The sequence below is a fragment of the Muntiacus reevesi genome, chromosome 4 (genome assembly GCF_963930625.1).
Source record: "Muntiacus reevesi chromosome 4, mMunRee1.1, whole genome shotgun sequence".
Classification (NCBI taxonomy): domain Eukaryota; kingdom Metazoa; phylum Chordata; class Mammalia; order Artiodactyla; family Cervidae; genus Muntiacus; species Muntiacus reevesi.
The window spans coordinates 107,446,098-107,460,146 of NC_089252.1; the positions used below are offsets into that span (position 1 = coordinate 107,446,098).

The 14,049-nt window shown below is 40.9% G+C and overlaps 1 protein-coding gene across 2 annotated transcripts in view; it reads right to left on the reverse strand.

Moving 5' to 3' along the window:
* DOCK3 (dedicator of cytokinesis 3) overlaps window positions 1–14,049 on the reverse strand; it is a 266,665-nt gene that overhangs the window by 60,533 nt on the left and 192,083 nt on the right. For both annotated transcript variants that reach the window (XM_065933597.1, XM_065933599.1), the window contains 3 exons: window positions 11,712–11,882; window positions 8,519–8,711; window positions 295–422 (listed from right to left, as the gene is read on the reverse strand). In XM_065933597.1, coding sequence (XP_065789669.1) covers window positions 295–422; window positions 8,519–8,711; window positions 11,712–11,882 — 492 coding nt within the window. The remainder of the gene's footprint in view (window positions 1–294; window positions 423–8,518; window positions 8,712–11,711; window positions 11,883–14,049) is intronic.

A 14,049-nucleotide genomic window follows, 5' to 3' on the forward strand; every position in this document is an offset into this window, starting at 1 on the left:
AACAGAGCAAGCAGTATGGGATGGGGTTTTCTGGTACTACAGATAACTATGTTTCTGGGTGTATTTATGGCAGTACTTTGTTTTTTTTTAAATAGCAAGACTGTGTTGTGTTGAGAAGCCTGCTGGGCACACATAGGCAGGCCTCCATTCACTTGGGCACCTTCCTGTCACTGATGAAAGCTTCTCTGACTGGGAAGTGAACAAAATGATCTTTGTTGGTCTGCCTCTGGCTAAAGTGACACAGGACGGGGACAGAGCATAGGGCCGAGGGAGGCACAGGTCTAGGGTCACTACCAGAGAGCTGGTCTTGACGATGGAGAAGATGCTGCCGAGAATCCCTGAGCAGATGAGCAGCTCCTTCTGCTGCCTCAGGTGAAGGTGGATATGATGGAGAACCACGGGAAGCAGGATACGGCGGGATTCTGAGGGAGAAAACGCAAAGGTGAAGCAGCCCTTTGGAGAAGAACCCAGCTACCTTTGGAAGCCAGGGGCAACACAGGATGCATCTGTTCTCCAGGCAGGTGGGGCTGGGACTGCAGCCACACTGGAAACCATTCCCTGCCTGTGGGCAGGTCTAACAGCCCACTTCCCAGACATCTGAAGACATGTCACAGCATTTTCCTTCTATCTCTCTTCTCTTTTTTTCACATTTCTGTTCTCAATTATCTAGGACCTTTTATGCAGGATATATGTTAGCAGTCTGCTTCCAAATGAAATCTCTTTATTGACTAGACTCCAAATTAAACTCCATTTAAATGATACACTTAGTTCTATGAACTATGCTGATGGAACGAACTAGCAGACTTGATATGGATTATAAATGGTCCCTCTTCATGATGCCCTGATAGCAGCCCAGCACTTCCACTCTCATAAGCCTTTACTGTACTTTCCCCCTCTGGCCTGTGGGATGCTGTGTGAATCCACAGTAATGAAAGGGACAGAAGGAGGACTTTCACCTTTGTCATAAGCCTTTGATAATTAGCTAAACTTCTCTGCCAGTCCTCCTGCATACATTAAAATATCTTTCTTTTCTTGCTTCTTCAATGCTGCCAAAAATGTATCTTCATCAGGGGGTGACTATACTTAGACCTCCGAATTCAGGAAGGTTAAATACTAAATCAAGCTCTTTTATCAATTCACTCTAAGGCCTTAGGCAGGCTGATTCCTTCTACAGGTTTGATTTCTCCCTTCTACACAATGAGGTGCTAACAGCCCCTTCTGCATTTACTTCACAGGTGTGGTGGGAAGACAAGGTGAAATATAAGTGTGGACATGATTCTGGTGTCTTGCACTCTTATGTGGTCAATGACTGTGTGACTAAAGTGGCGTTACAGCCAGTGAGCATGATTCAGCCAGCCTACCAGTAACACAAACAAGTCACGGTATTTTGGATTTGCTGTTCATATTTGACCATAGGTAAGTATTCTAGATGAAATTCAGAATGAACATCTTTATCGGCAAAAGACAAATTACATGATATACAGGAGATCTGGGGGACTGCCTTGTCAAATACTTAGAATATGTTGAAATAAAATGGAGTGACAACTATTACATGTTCAAAAGAATGCTTGGATAAAAGAGAAGTACCTACTGTCTTTTGTAGACCAAAATGCCAACAGAGCAGGATTTGTAACAACCAATAGCTGCCTGCAGACAAAATAGTAGTTTGTGCTTGGAAAATCCCATGGACAGAGGAGCCTGGCAGGCTACAGTTCATGGGGTCACAAAGAAAAAAAAAATAGTAGTTTGTTATTGGAACCTGCTGATGAAGAAACCAAACTGATATGCTCTGAGAAATGTAAGGGTTGGTTTCAAGACATCACTGGTAAAAGTCCTTTTGCCTCAGGAAAGATGCTGCAGCTCAGAAATTCAATGAACGTGAGATGCAAGTGAAAATTTGGTGGTGGCTTGTTATCGCAAAATCCAATTACATAGTTCCAGCCACATAAAAACAATTTTTCTTAAGTGATTATGAGAAGCAGCAAGTACATGCAAAAGTATTAGAAATCAAGTATGTCAGTGAGGACATGGACTAGACATGGAACTGGACATGGAGCAACAGACTGGTTCCAAATAGGAAAAGGAGTACGTCAAGGCTGTATATCATCACCCTGCTTATTTAACTTATATGCAGAGTATATTATGAGAAACACTGGGCTGGAAGAATCATAAGCTGGAATCAAGATTGCTGGGAGAAATATCAATAACCTCAGATATTCAGATGACACCACCCTTATGGCAGAAAGTGAAGAAGAATTAAAGAACCTCTTGATGAAAGTGAAGTGAAAGAGGAGAGTGAAAAAGTTGGCTTAAAGCTCAACATTCAGAAAACTAAGATCATGGCATCCGGTCCCATCATTTCATGGCAAATAGATGGGGAAACAGTGGCTGACTTTATTTTTCTGGGCTCCAAAATCACTGCAGATGGTGATTGCAGCCATGAAATTAAAAGACGCTTACTCCTTGGAAGGAAAGTTATGACCAACCTAGACAGCATATTCAAAAGCAGAAACATTACTTTGTCAATAAAGGTCTGTTTAGTCAAGGCTATGGTTTTTCCAGTAGTCATGTATGGATGTGAGAGCTGGACTATAAAGAAAGCTGAGTGCAGAAGAATTGATGCTTTTGAACTGTGGTGTTGGAGAAGACTCTTGAGAGTCCCTTGGACTGCAAGGATATCCAACCAGTCCATCCTAAAGGAGATCGGTCCTGGGTGTTCATTGGAGAGACTGATGTTGAAGCTGAAACTCTTAATACTCTGGCCACCTGATGCAGAGATCTGACTCATTTGAAAAGACCCTGATGCCGGGAAAGATTCAGGGCAGGAGAAGAAGGGGACGACAGAGGATGAGATGGTTGGATGGCATCACCGACACAATGGACATGAGTTTGGGTGGACTCCGGGAGTTGGTGACAGACAGGGAGGCCTGGCGTGCTGTGGTTCATGGGGTCACAAAGAGTTGGACAAGACTGAGTGACTGAACTGAACAGATGTCAGTGAGGGCAGTCTGCTGTCTGCCTTCCCATACACTCAGAAAGAACCTGCTTCCCCAACATAGAAGCACCTCAATACATAAGATAAACACTAACAAACATAAAAGCAAAAAGTGACAGTAACACAATAATAGTAGGAGACTTTAACACCCCACTCACACCAAAGGACAGATCATCAAAACAGAAAATTAATAAGGAAACACAAGTCTCAAATGATACATTAGATGAGATGGAGCTCATTGATATCTTCAGGACATTCCATCCAAATGCAGAAGAAAACACCTTCTTCTCAAGTGCACATGGAACATTCTCCAGGATAGACCACATCTTGGGTCACAAATCAAACCTCAGTAAATTTAAGAAAATTGAAATCATATCAAGCATCTTCTCTGATCACAAAGCTATGAGACTAGATATCAATTACAAGAAAAAAACTGTAAGAAACACAAACACATGGAGATTAAACAACATGTTTCTAAATAACCAACAGATTACTGAAGAAATCAAAAGGGAAATCAAAGACTTTCTAGAAACAAATGACAACGAAAATATGACAACTCAAAACCTATGGGATGCAGCAAAAGTAGTTCTAAGAGGGAAGTTTATAGCAATACAATCCTACCTCAAGAAATAAGAAAAATATCAAATAGACAACTTAACTTTACACCTAAAACAACTGGAAAAAGAACAAAATCCCCCCAAAATTAGTAGAAGGAAAGAAATCATAAAGATCTGAGCAGAAATAAATGAAAAAGAAATGAAAGAAACAATAGTAAAGATTAATAAAACTAAAAGCTGGTTCTTTGAGAAGATAAAATTGACAAACCTTTAGCCAGACTCATCAAGAAAAAAAGAGAGAAGAATCAGATCAACAAAATTAGAGATGAAAAGGTGAGGTTACAACAGACAACACAGAAATATGAAGGATTATAAGAGACCATTATGAGCAACTATACGGCAATAAAATAGATAGCCTGGAAGAAATGGACAGAATCTTAGAAAAGTTCAATCTTCCAAGATTGAACCAGGAAGAAATAGAAATTATGAACAACCCAACTATAAGCACTGAAATTGAAGCTGCGATTAAAAAAAATCTCCCAAAAAAACAAAAGCCCAGGACCAAACGGCTTCACAGGAGAATCCTATCAAACATTTAGAGAAGAGCTAATGCCTATCCTTCTAAAACTCTTTCAAAAAATTGCAGAGGAAGGAACACTTTCGAATTCATTCTACGAGGCCACCATCATCCTGATACCAAAACAAGACAAAGACAACACACAAAAAAGAAAACTACAGGCCAATATCACTGATGAACATAGATGCAAAAATACTCAACAAAACTTTAGCAAACAGAATTCAGCAACACATCAAAAAGCTCATACACCATGATCAAGTTGGGTTTATTCCAGGGATGCAAGGATTCTTCAATATACGGAAATCGATCAATGTGATACACCATATTAACAAACTGCAAGATAAAAACTATATGATCATTTCAATAGATGCAGAAAAAGCCTTTGACAAAATCCAGCACCTATTTATGATTAAAACTCTTCAAAAAATAGGCACAGAGGGAACCTACCTCAACACAGTAAAAGCCATATACAATAAACCTATAGCAAACATTATTCTCAATGGTAAGAAACTGAAAGCATTCCCCCTAAGATCAGGAACATGACAAGGGTGTCTACTTTCACCACTATTATTCAACATAGTTCTGGAAGTACTAGCTACAGCAATCAGAGAAGAAAAAGAAATAAAAGGAATCCAGATCAGAAAAGAAGAAGTAAAGCTCTCACTGTTTGCAGATGACATGATACTGTACATAGAAAACTCTAAAGATAGTATCAGAAAATTACCAGAGTTAATCAGTGAATTTAGCAAAGTTGCAGGATACAAAATCAATACACAGAAATCACTTGCATTTCTATATACTAATAATGAAAAATCAGAAAGTGCAATTAAAGAATCAATCCCATTCACCATTGCAGCAAAAAGAATTAAATATCTAGGAATAAACTTACCCAAGGAGATGAAAAAACTGTACACAGAAAATTATAAGACACTAATGAAAGCAATAAACAGATGGAGAGATATTCCATGTTCCTGGGGAGGAAGAATCAATATTGTGCAAATGACTATACTACCAAATGCAATCTACAGAGTTAATGCAATGCCTATCAAATTACCAGTGGTATTTTTCACAGAACTACAACAAAAAAATTCACAATTCATATGGAAACACAAAGACCCCGAACAGCCAAAGCAGTCTTGAGAAAGAAGACAGAGGCTGGAGGAATTAAGTTTCCTGACTTCAGGTTATACTATAAAGCTACAGTCATCAAGACAGTGTGGTACTGGCACAAAAACAGAAATACAGACCAATGGAACAAGACAGAAAGCCCATAAATAAACCCATGCACCTATGGGTACCTTATTTTTGACAAAGGAGGCAAGAATATACAATGGGGCAAAGACAGCCTCTTCATAAATGGTGTTGGGAAAACTGGACAGCTACACATGAAAGAATGAAATTAGAACACTTCCTAACACCATACACAAAGATAAACTCAAAATGGATTAAAGACCTACATGTAAGACCAGAAACTATAAAACTCTTTGAGGAAAACATAGGCAGAACACTCAATGACATAAATCAAAGCAAGATCCTCTATGACCTACCTCCTAGAGTAATGGAAATAAAAACAAAAGTAAACAAGTGAGACCTGATTAAACTTAAGGCTTTTGCACAGCAAAGGAAACTATAAGCAAGGTGAAAAGACAATCCTCAGAATGGGAGAAAATAACAGCAAATGAAACAACTGACAAAGGCTTAATTTCCAAAATATACAAGTAGCTCATACAACTCAATACTAGAAAAACAAACAACCCAATCAAAAAGTGGGAAAAAGACCTAAACAGACATTTCTCCAAAGAAGACATACAGATGGCTAACAAACACATGAAAAGATGCTCAACATTGCTCACTATTAACAAAAATGCAAATCAAAATCACAATGAGAAATCACCTCATACTGGTCAGAATGGCCCTCATCCAAAAGTCTACAAACAATAAATGCTGGAAAGGGTGTGGAGAAAAGGGAACACTCTTGCACTGTTGGTGGGAATATAAATTGATACAGCCACTATGGAAGACGGTATGGAGATTCCTTAAAAAACTAGGAATAGAGGAGGAGGAGCCAAGATGGCGGAGGAGTAGGACGGGGAGACCACTTTCTCTCCTACAAATTCATCAAAAGAATAACTGAACGCAGAGCAAACTTCACAAAACAACTTCTGATCGCTAGCTGAGGTCATCAGGCGCCCAGAAAAGCAGCCCATTGTCTTCGAAAGGAGGTAGGACAAAATATAAAAAAAAAACTAGGAATAAAACCACCATATGACCCAGCAATCCCACTCCTAGGCATATACCCTGAGGAAACCAAAACTGAAAGAGACACATTTATCCCATTGTTCACTGCAGCACTGTTTACAATAGCTAGAACATGAAAGCAACCTACATGTCCATTGAGAGATGAATGGATAAAGAAGTTTTGGTACATATACACAATGGAATATTACTCAGCCATAAAAAGGAACACATTTGAGTCAGTTCTAATGAGGTGGATGAACCTAGAACCTATTAAGCAGAGTGAAATGAGTCAGAAAGAGAAAGATAAATATTGTATTCTAACACATATATATGGAATCTAGAAAAATGGTACTGAAGAATTTACTTATAGGGCAGCAGTGGAGAAACAGACATAGAGAATAGACTTATGGACATGGGGAGAGGGAAGGAGACAGTGAGATGTATGGGAAGAGTAACATGGAAACTTACATTACCATATGTAAAATAGATAGCCAACAGGAATTTTCTGTATGGCTCAGGAAACTCAAATAGGGGCTCTCTATCAACCTAGAGGTGGGAGGGAGGTTCAAAAGGGAGGGGATATATGTATACCTATGGCTGATTCATGTTGAGGTTTGACAGAAAACAGCAAAATTCTGTAAAGCAATTATCCTTCAATAAAAAATAAATAAATAAATAAAAAAGAAAGCACCTGATTGAAGCAGCGCTCACAGCTTGAGTGAATGCAGTGGCTTCCGTGAAAGTCTGTGCAAACCACTGATTTTATCTTCAGTCCAGGAAGTGGTGAAGAGAGAAGTGCTTACCATGAACAGTTACAGGTGGAGAAAAGCTGAATTTCTTGGCGGCAGCTTTAGTCTCAGTAATTCCTTCCACAGGCAGTGTTAAGCTAAAGCGGGTATCTGTTTTATACTGCAGATGTGTGTAGCTCTGGGCTGAGAAATGATTGTTCTCATACTTTGAAAGTCAAACTTAAAAAAAAATTTGACCACCAAGTTCTAATTATAAACATTCTAATAATAATTGCTTTGTTAGCATTTTAGGTGTATTTCTGTGCCCTAGAAGTTTATTCCACTGTGTGATATTCTGCTTAAAAGACCAGGCTCATGCTGATTGTAACATCTGACTACTGAATATTTGATTATGTTCAATGTGGTTTCAGGTATGAATCCAGAGGTTCCTTCAGAAAGACAGTCTAGGCTGCTGATTTTATTATATTGCCATTCTTTTTCCTAGTATTTTTTTTTATTTTTCTGACTGTACTGGATCTTAGTTGTGGCATGTGGGATCTACTTCCCAGACCAGGGATTGAACCCCGACCCCCTGCATTGGGAGTGTGGAGTCTTAGCCACTGGACCACCAGCAGGAAACTCCCTGATAGTATTTTGTTTGTCAGGCTTTCCTGATCTCTTTTGGAGTGTGGTGTGCTCAGTTGCTCAGTAGTTTCCAACTCCCTGCCATCAATGCCATGGACTGTAGCCTGCCAGGATCCTCTGGATGTGGGATTTCCCAGGCAAGAATACTGGGGTGGGTTGCCATTTCCTCCTCCAGGGGAACTTCCCTTCCCAGTGACTGAACCTGAGTCTCTTACGTCTCCTGCACTGGCAGGCAGGTTCTTTACCACTATTTAGAGTGTGGAGGGCTCCCTATCTATCTCTTTGTCTAACCTTTAGAGGCTCCTCCAAAGAGGGGAAAAGGAATCTATCTGTCCGGCGAGGCAAGGAAACAAAGTCCAGTGGGTCCTCAGGGCCTCCTTTCAGGGTTTCTTTTCTTCCCTTGACTCATCCTACCTTCTTGGGCTAGACCCTTCTATCTTGCTCCCCTTCCTTTCCCTCTGCTTTTTCATTCTACTGGGGCTGCGGCAGACCCCTTTCTTGGCAGCTGGCTAGATTTGTGGGCCTGGAGGTTGCTCTGCAGGCCACCTCATGTGGGTCCCTAGAAATAAACTGTGAGGGAGGCAGTAGGCCTAGGTTTCGGCTGCATTTTCTAACAGAGTTTACCAAAAACTCTGCATTTTAAGGTCCACTGACCTCTCACATGATGGCTGGTAAAACTGATCCTTTGCTTACTACTTGGCCAATACCCTGATAAGGAAGAAAGGTGAGTCTGACTGTCATCCCAGCTTGATTTACCTGAGAAAGAAACTTGACTTACCTGAGAAAGAAAATAGGCGGCTATCCACAGTTCTGGCGATGGACTGCAGCTTCACCACATCCATTGACTGCCCAATGTGTACAGTGCTGGGCATGCTCCCCAGAGTCCCTCTCACAAACTCCGCCACCTCCTGCACAGTGAACATCTGCAGGAGCTCATCAAAGATGGTTGGGAAGGAGTTGAGGAGTGCAGCCTGCAGAAGCACGTGAAGGTCTGGTTAGCTCAGAGTTAGGTCTACATCTATCTGTGTGCTTAGACCATGACACACAGTGGTGAGAGGCTGAGAGGTAACTGCAGCACCCCTGTCTTGAACGGGCTCCTCCCTGGCCTGTGACTCCATCCATCCCCGTAGCAGTCTTGGGGCTGAAGCAGGAGAACCAAAAAGGAAACCAAAACAAGAGAATTTACTGGGATCCAGGCCACTAGAAGCTTTAGAACTTGCCAAGGCATTTGTTGGCAAGAGAAGAATTATATAGAGAAATTAACTCTATAGCTTAACATCCATAGCTGTTTTTGCTCATAAAATGGATTTAACTTATTTGTCTGTCTCTATGATCAAGTTCTTGACTTTCCAATTTCAGCCCCAAATTCAAGCCAGGAAACTCTCAAAGAAAGGAGGTCAAACAGAACTGAGCGCCATCAAGCAGCAGTAGGTGAACTCCATTCACAGTCCTGCAGCCAGCAGCCCAGCTCTGAAAACTGGACCATTTCCCCAAAATAGTGACATTTATTTGAAATCATGAAATCTGAAGACTTTTAAAATTATTTCCTTCACATGTGATGCCTGGCAATCTCAAGTGTAAATCCAAAAAGGAGGGAGAATGTGTGGATTTAGTCAGCCATGAAATCCTGAAGACTGCTGATGATGCTGGCCTAGAGTTCAGTGACCTTGATGGACTAGACAAGTGGTCTGTGTGTATATGGAGACTTCTCTCCTAGGATTTCAGCTCTGGGAGACCATGAGGTGGCTTCTTGAGAATAATCAGAGCCTCTGGGAGGCAGAGTAGTTTAGGAGAAAGAGAATGAGTTTTGAAATTGGACAGACATGAGTTTAAATCCCAGCATTACCACTTATCTGCCACATAACCCTGGGTGAGTTAAAGCCTAGTCCTCCTTTTTCTCATCTATAAAATGGAGATGAGGCTATCACTTTTCTCCTCATATTGGTATGAAGAAGTTGTTTAGGTGCACCAGGTTAATTTCCAGTAGACTGCCTGGCACACGTACCAGGCCTTCAATAAATGCTGGCTCTTGTTCAATCTCTCTCGTCTAAATGGAAATAGCATGAAGGAGGCTCTTCACACTGCTCAGTCCTCTTAGATTATTAACCCAAGATTTACAAAGGGAAATGGAGTGTTGCCTTGAGATGAGGTGAGAGTGCACTCTTTCTAAGTGGCAGGTTAGGGGAGGGGAGCTGTTTTTCCTGATTGCTTCATGAGGCAGTAAGACACTGTCATTGACTGAGTGAAAATTTATACGGGGCAACAGGTCTGTCACACTGCACTCTGTTCATGCCAGGACCATGACTGAATTTCTGTGAATTCTATCTGCAGATTTATAACTCCCTGAGATATCAAGGAGACCATTTTTCAGTAATGAGAACCAGCATAAAAACTAGATACAAAGACAAAGGGAGGAAGCAGGTATTTCTTCTGGCTGCATCACAAACCTTGCAGGACCTTAGTTCCCTGACCAGGGACTGGTAGTGAAACCAGGGGCCATGTTAATGAAAGTGCCAAGTCCTAACCACTGGACTGTTAGGGAATTCCTGGAAAAGCAGGTAATATTTCACAATCAACGACCAACACTAACTGATTTGCCCTCTTAAATGGTGAAATTTTCTAATCTCATGGCACCAGGACAGAAGGACACTTGCACCGTAACATCTCCTACTGGTCAGAATCAAAGACATAAAGTCTGACTGAATTGTATACTTGCTGAGGGTTCTGAAACTCATGAAACATGAGCCTGGTACCAAAGCAGCAGGTCTGATTCTGACTCAGGTCTAAGCTGAGAATAGATCTAAGCTATTTATCCTGATGTGGGAGGGACGTGCTATTGAGAAGAGGGCATTGCTGAGCTCTCAGAAAGCAAATCTGCCCTGCTCTGCTAGCTACCTCTGAGCTCCCCAGATCTCCACAGGCTCAGAGATGAGTAGGTGTCCTGGGCCTTGGCTGGCAGGAACTAATAGACTAGGGGAGAGAGATGACTGGCCTGGGGTATTCAAGAGGGGAGACCATGAAAGGAGGCTTTCTTATAGAGATACCTGGTGACCTTGATGTATTCCACTTTTATAGAGGCTATCTCCCAGCTGCTCTTTTGTTCTCTGGGCCAAGGGGTCTACGGGCAACTGGAATCTAGAGGCAACATAGGAGCAAGTGGAAAACAAAAAAATTGGACTATTCTAATCTTAAAGGAGATATTTAAACATATATTTGTGCTAACAGACCTAGCAGTGACTAAATGAATGAATGTGAGAGAGGCTGTCTAGTCTCTGTTCATAAGTTTGATGAAATAATTGCCTTCAAAAAATCAAAGAAGTGTAATTCATTAGATACAATCTTGACATTTATCTGGAAGAAAAAAAATAACCTCTTTGTGACTGGGGTAACGAACAATACCCTTGATCCCTTCTAGGGTATGGGTGCGTGGGAAAGGTAACTGATTAACTGACCAGACATATTTAATATAAGGAAGCAAACTTCCTTTCCACAGTACTATTTCTAATAGAATCTAATCCTAATTCTTAGCCAAAGTTTTCTAGTTATTTCTGCTGTTTTCAACCTATTTCACTCTTAACTGCTAGAATGGACCAATACTAACCTGAGGTTGTTAAAATTCATCAAGTTGACTAGGAAATAAAATTCTCTATGCATTCTGAATATCCTTTATAAATAAGATGTTCATGTACAACTAATAGTATGGTAGCTAAATAAATCTGGTCAAAAGAGGGCAAAGTTGAGCTTCTTCTCCACCATAAAGACACGAGGCTGTTTTATATTTGGAAGCTGGGACACAGTTGACTTTGAAGTAAAGACAGCATTTTATTCTAGCAGGTATTTCCTTATACCTCAACCCTTACCCAAAACATAGAAACCTGGCAGGGCTTTGACTCTGGAAGCCAGAGGACAAAGAAACCACCTGCTAAGACAGATACGAAGCCAGCAATAAAACTTTCCTGCAGCTCACAGACCTGAGTGAAAAGGAGTGTTTCTGAATTTCTGCTGTCCAGACTGAGCACAAACCGGATGGACTGGAAAAGCTCTTGGATGCTGGACCGGAACTGTTCCTCTTCCATTCCACAGGTGGCACGTGAGTACAAGATCCTTGACTGCACGATAAACTTGAAAAGGTACTCCAACGCCTGGAGGTGTGGGAGAAAGAGGGATAGAGAGGTGTTAAAGATGGGCTTCCCAGGTGATGCTAGTGGTAAAGAACCTGCCTGCCAATGCAGGAGACATAGGAGACGTGGGTTCAATCCCTGCGTCGGGAAGATTCCCCTGGAGGAGCGCATGGCAACCCACTCTAATATTCTTGCCTGGAGAATCCCATAGACAGAGGAGCCTGGCAGGCTATAGTCTATAGGGATGCAAAGAGTTAGACATGACTGAAACAACTTAGCATGTAACGATGGTCAGGAACTAATATATGAAGGAGTGAAGGGTAGAGTACCAGCAAATTATATACTAAAATCGAGAGGTGGACATTTACAACTTTGGAGATAAGCACTTAAATAGTTTTTAAAATTTTTATTGGCATATGATTGATTTACAATGTTGTGTTGTGGTAGTTTCAGGTATATAGCAAAGTGACTCAGTTTATATACATATATATTCTTTTTTTTTTTTTAAGATTCTTTTCCCACGTTGGCCATTACAGAGTATTAAGTAAAATTCCCTATACAGCAGGTTATTATTACTTATCTCTTTTATACATAGTAGGGAAGTACTTTAATTTTTTTAAATTAGAAAAATGTTTTTTACTTTAATTTTTAAAACCTTTCCTCAAAAGTCCAAATAGTCCTTGAGCAGCAAGTATCTATGTACTGAGAGAATCGCCAAATTATTTCATGTAGCTGTGGAAGTGAATAACCACAGACTATTATGGAAGCAGCTGAATTCAACAAGATACTGGATCAAAAGAAAATTAAATTTCTCTCATTTTTCTCAGGTCTAGAAATAATAGGCTACAAAGGCAATGATATAAGAACCTCTCTTAAATTTATTCCAAGAAGGAAGAGTACTTTAAGAAATCTTCTGCATCTTTGAGAAACAGCTGGCGCCTGACATGTACCAGCCATCTCACCAGGGGTCCAGTTTGGAGAAAATCGGTCTCTAGTTGCACAGGAGCTGGCAGACCCAACACACCCATTCACCATCCTCTCCTGGACCAGAACACCTGCCATGAACAGTTTATGAACAAGACAGGAGACAAAACTCCCATAACATGTGTTGGGAGCAGAATCTGATTCTGAGGAGCTCCTGGAGGTTGGCCCATGCTTATGAGCTGAGTAATTCTCTTTTAAGAGAATTCAAGATTATATATATTCTAATCAAAGAAAGGCTAAAGATCTCCCAGACACTGGAAAGGCAGAGTCATGGAGCATTGAGGAAAAACTTATCCAAGGATGAAATATGGAGCTCTGGCCGCCTCTTCAGAGAAGCTTTCCCTAAACTCTTGATGTGAAGTAAAACCTCCTCTCCAGCCATTCTATGCCAAGATCCTATTTATTTCTGAAATGGCATAATTACTTTTTTTTCCTCACTGACTTTGTATGTTTATCTTTGTGTGGTTTATCTCTCAGACATGTTTATTGTCTGCCTTTTCCCCACTTGAAGGAGGTGCTATCAAGGCCGAACCTTTCTGTGTGGGTTCCTGCTGAATCCCTAGTGGGTAACACAATGTTTGACACATGGCAGGTATCAAGCAATATTGGCTGAATGAATGACTCTTAGAAGAAAACTAAGATACCATCTCCAATGCCTTAAGCAATTAATTTCTGAACTTAGACAGAACTTTTTGCATTTAACTCCACATGTACCCCTCAATTATGCAGGGAACCTCACAGGCGCTGGGGTTCAGAGAAGAACAGAACCCAGGCTCTACCCTCACATCACACTTGGCACTCTGTTCTACACTTGTGTTTCAGCCTGATTCCCTTTAGGACACAGGGGATGTGTTCTTCCAGGGAAGAAGGCAGTCTTACTCCTCTCTGCATCTCAGCAGCCATGACATGCTGGTTGCTCAGCCAACATGTATTGCATGAAGGTCAGAAGTGAGACTTGCGGCCTCAGGTTTTTACAGAATGTGCTGAGAACAGGCAGGGAAAATACAGATTTATGATTTGATTTTGCCTCTTTAAACTGATGATGCTTAGGAGAATATATGTTTGAACTGTTGCCACACAAATAACACAAGCATAGGCCCACTAATACTTAGAGCAGACGATGAGATATTCAAAGAAGACAGAGAAAAAGCAGAACTACTTTGCTGCCATTCTTCTTTTATTACTAACTAGAAAGGGTGGGAAA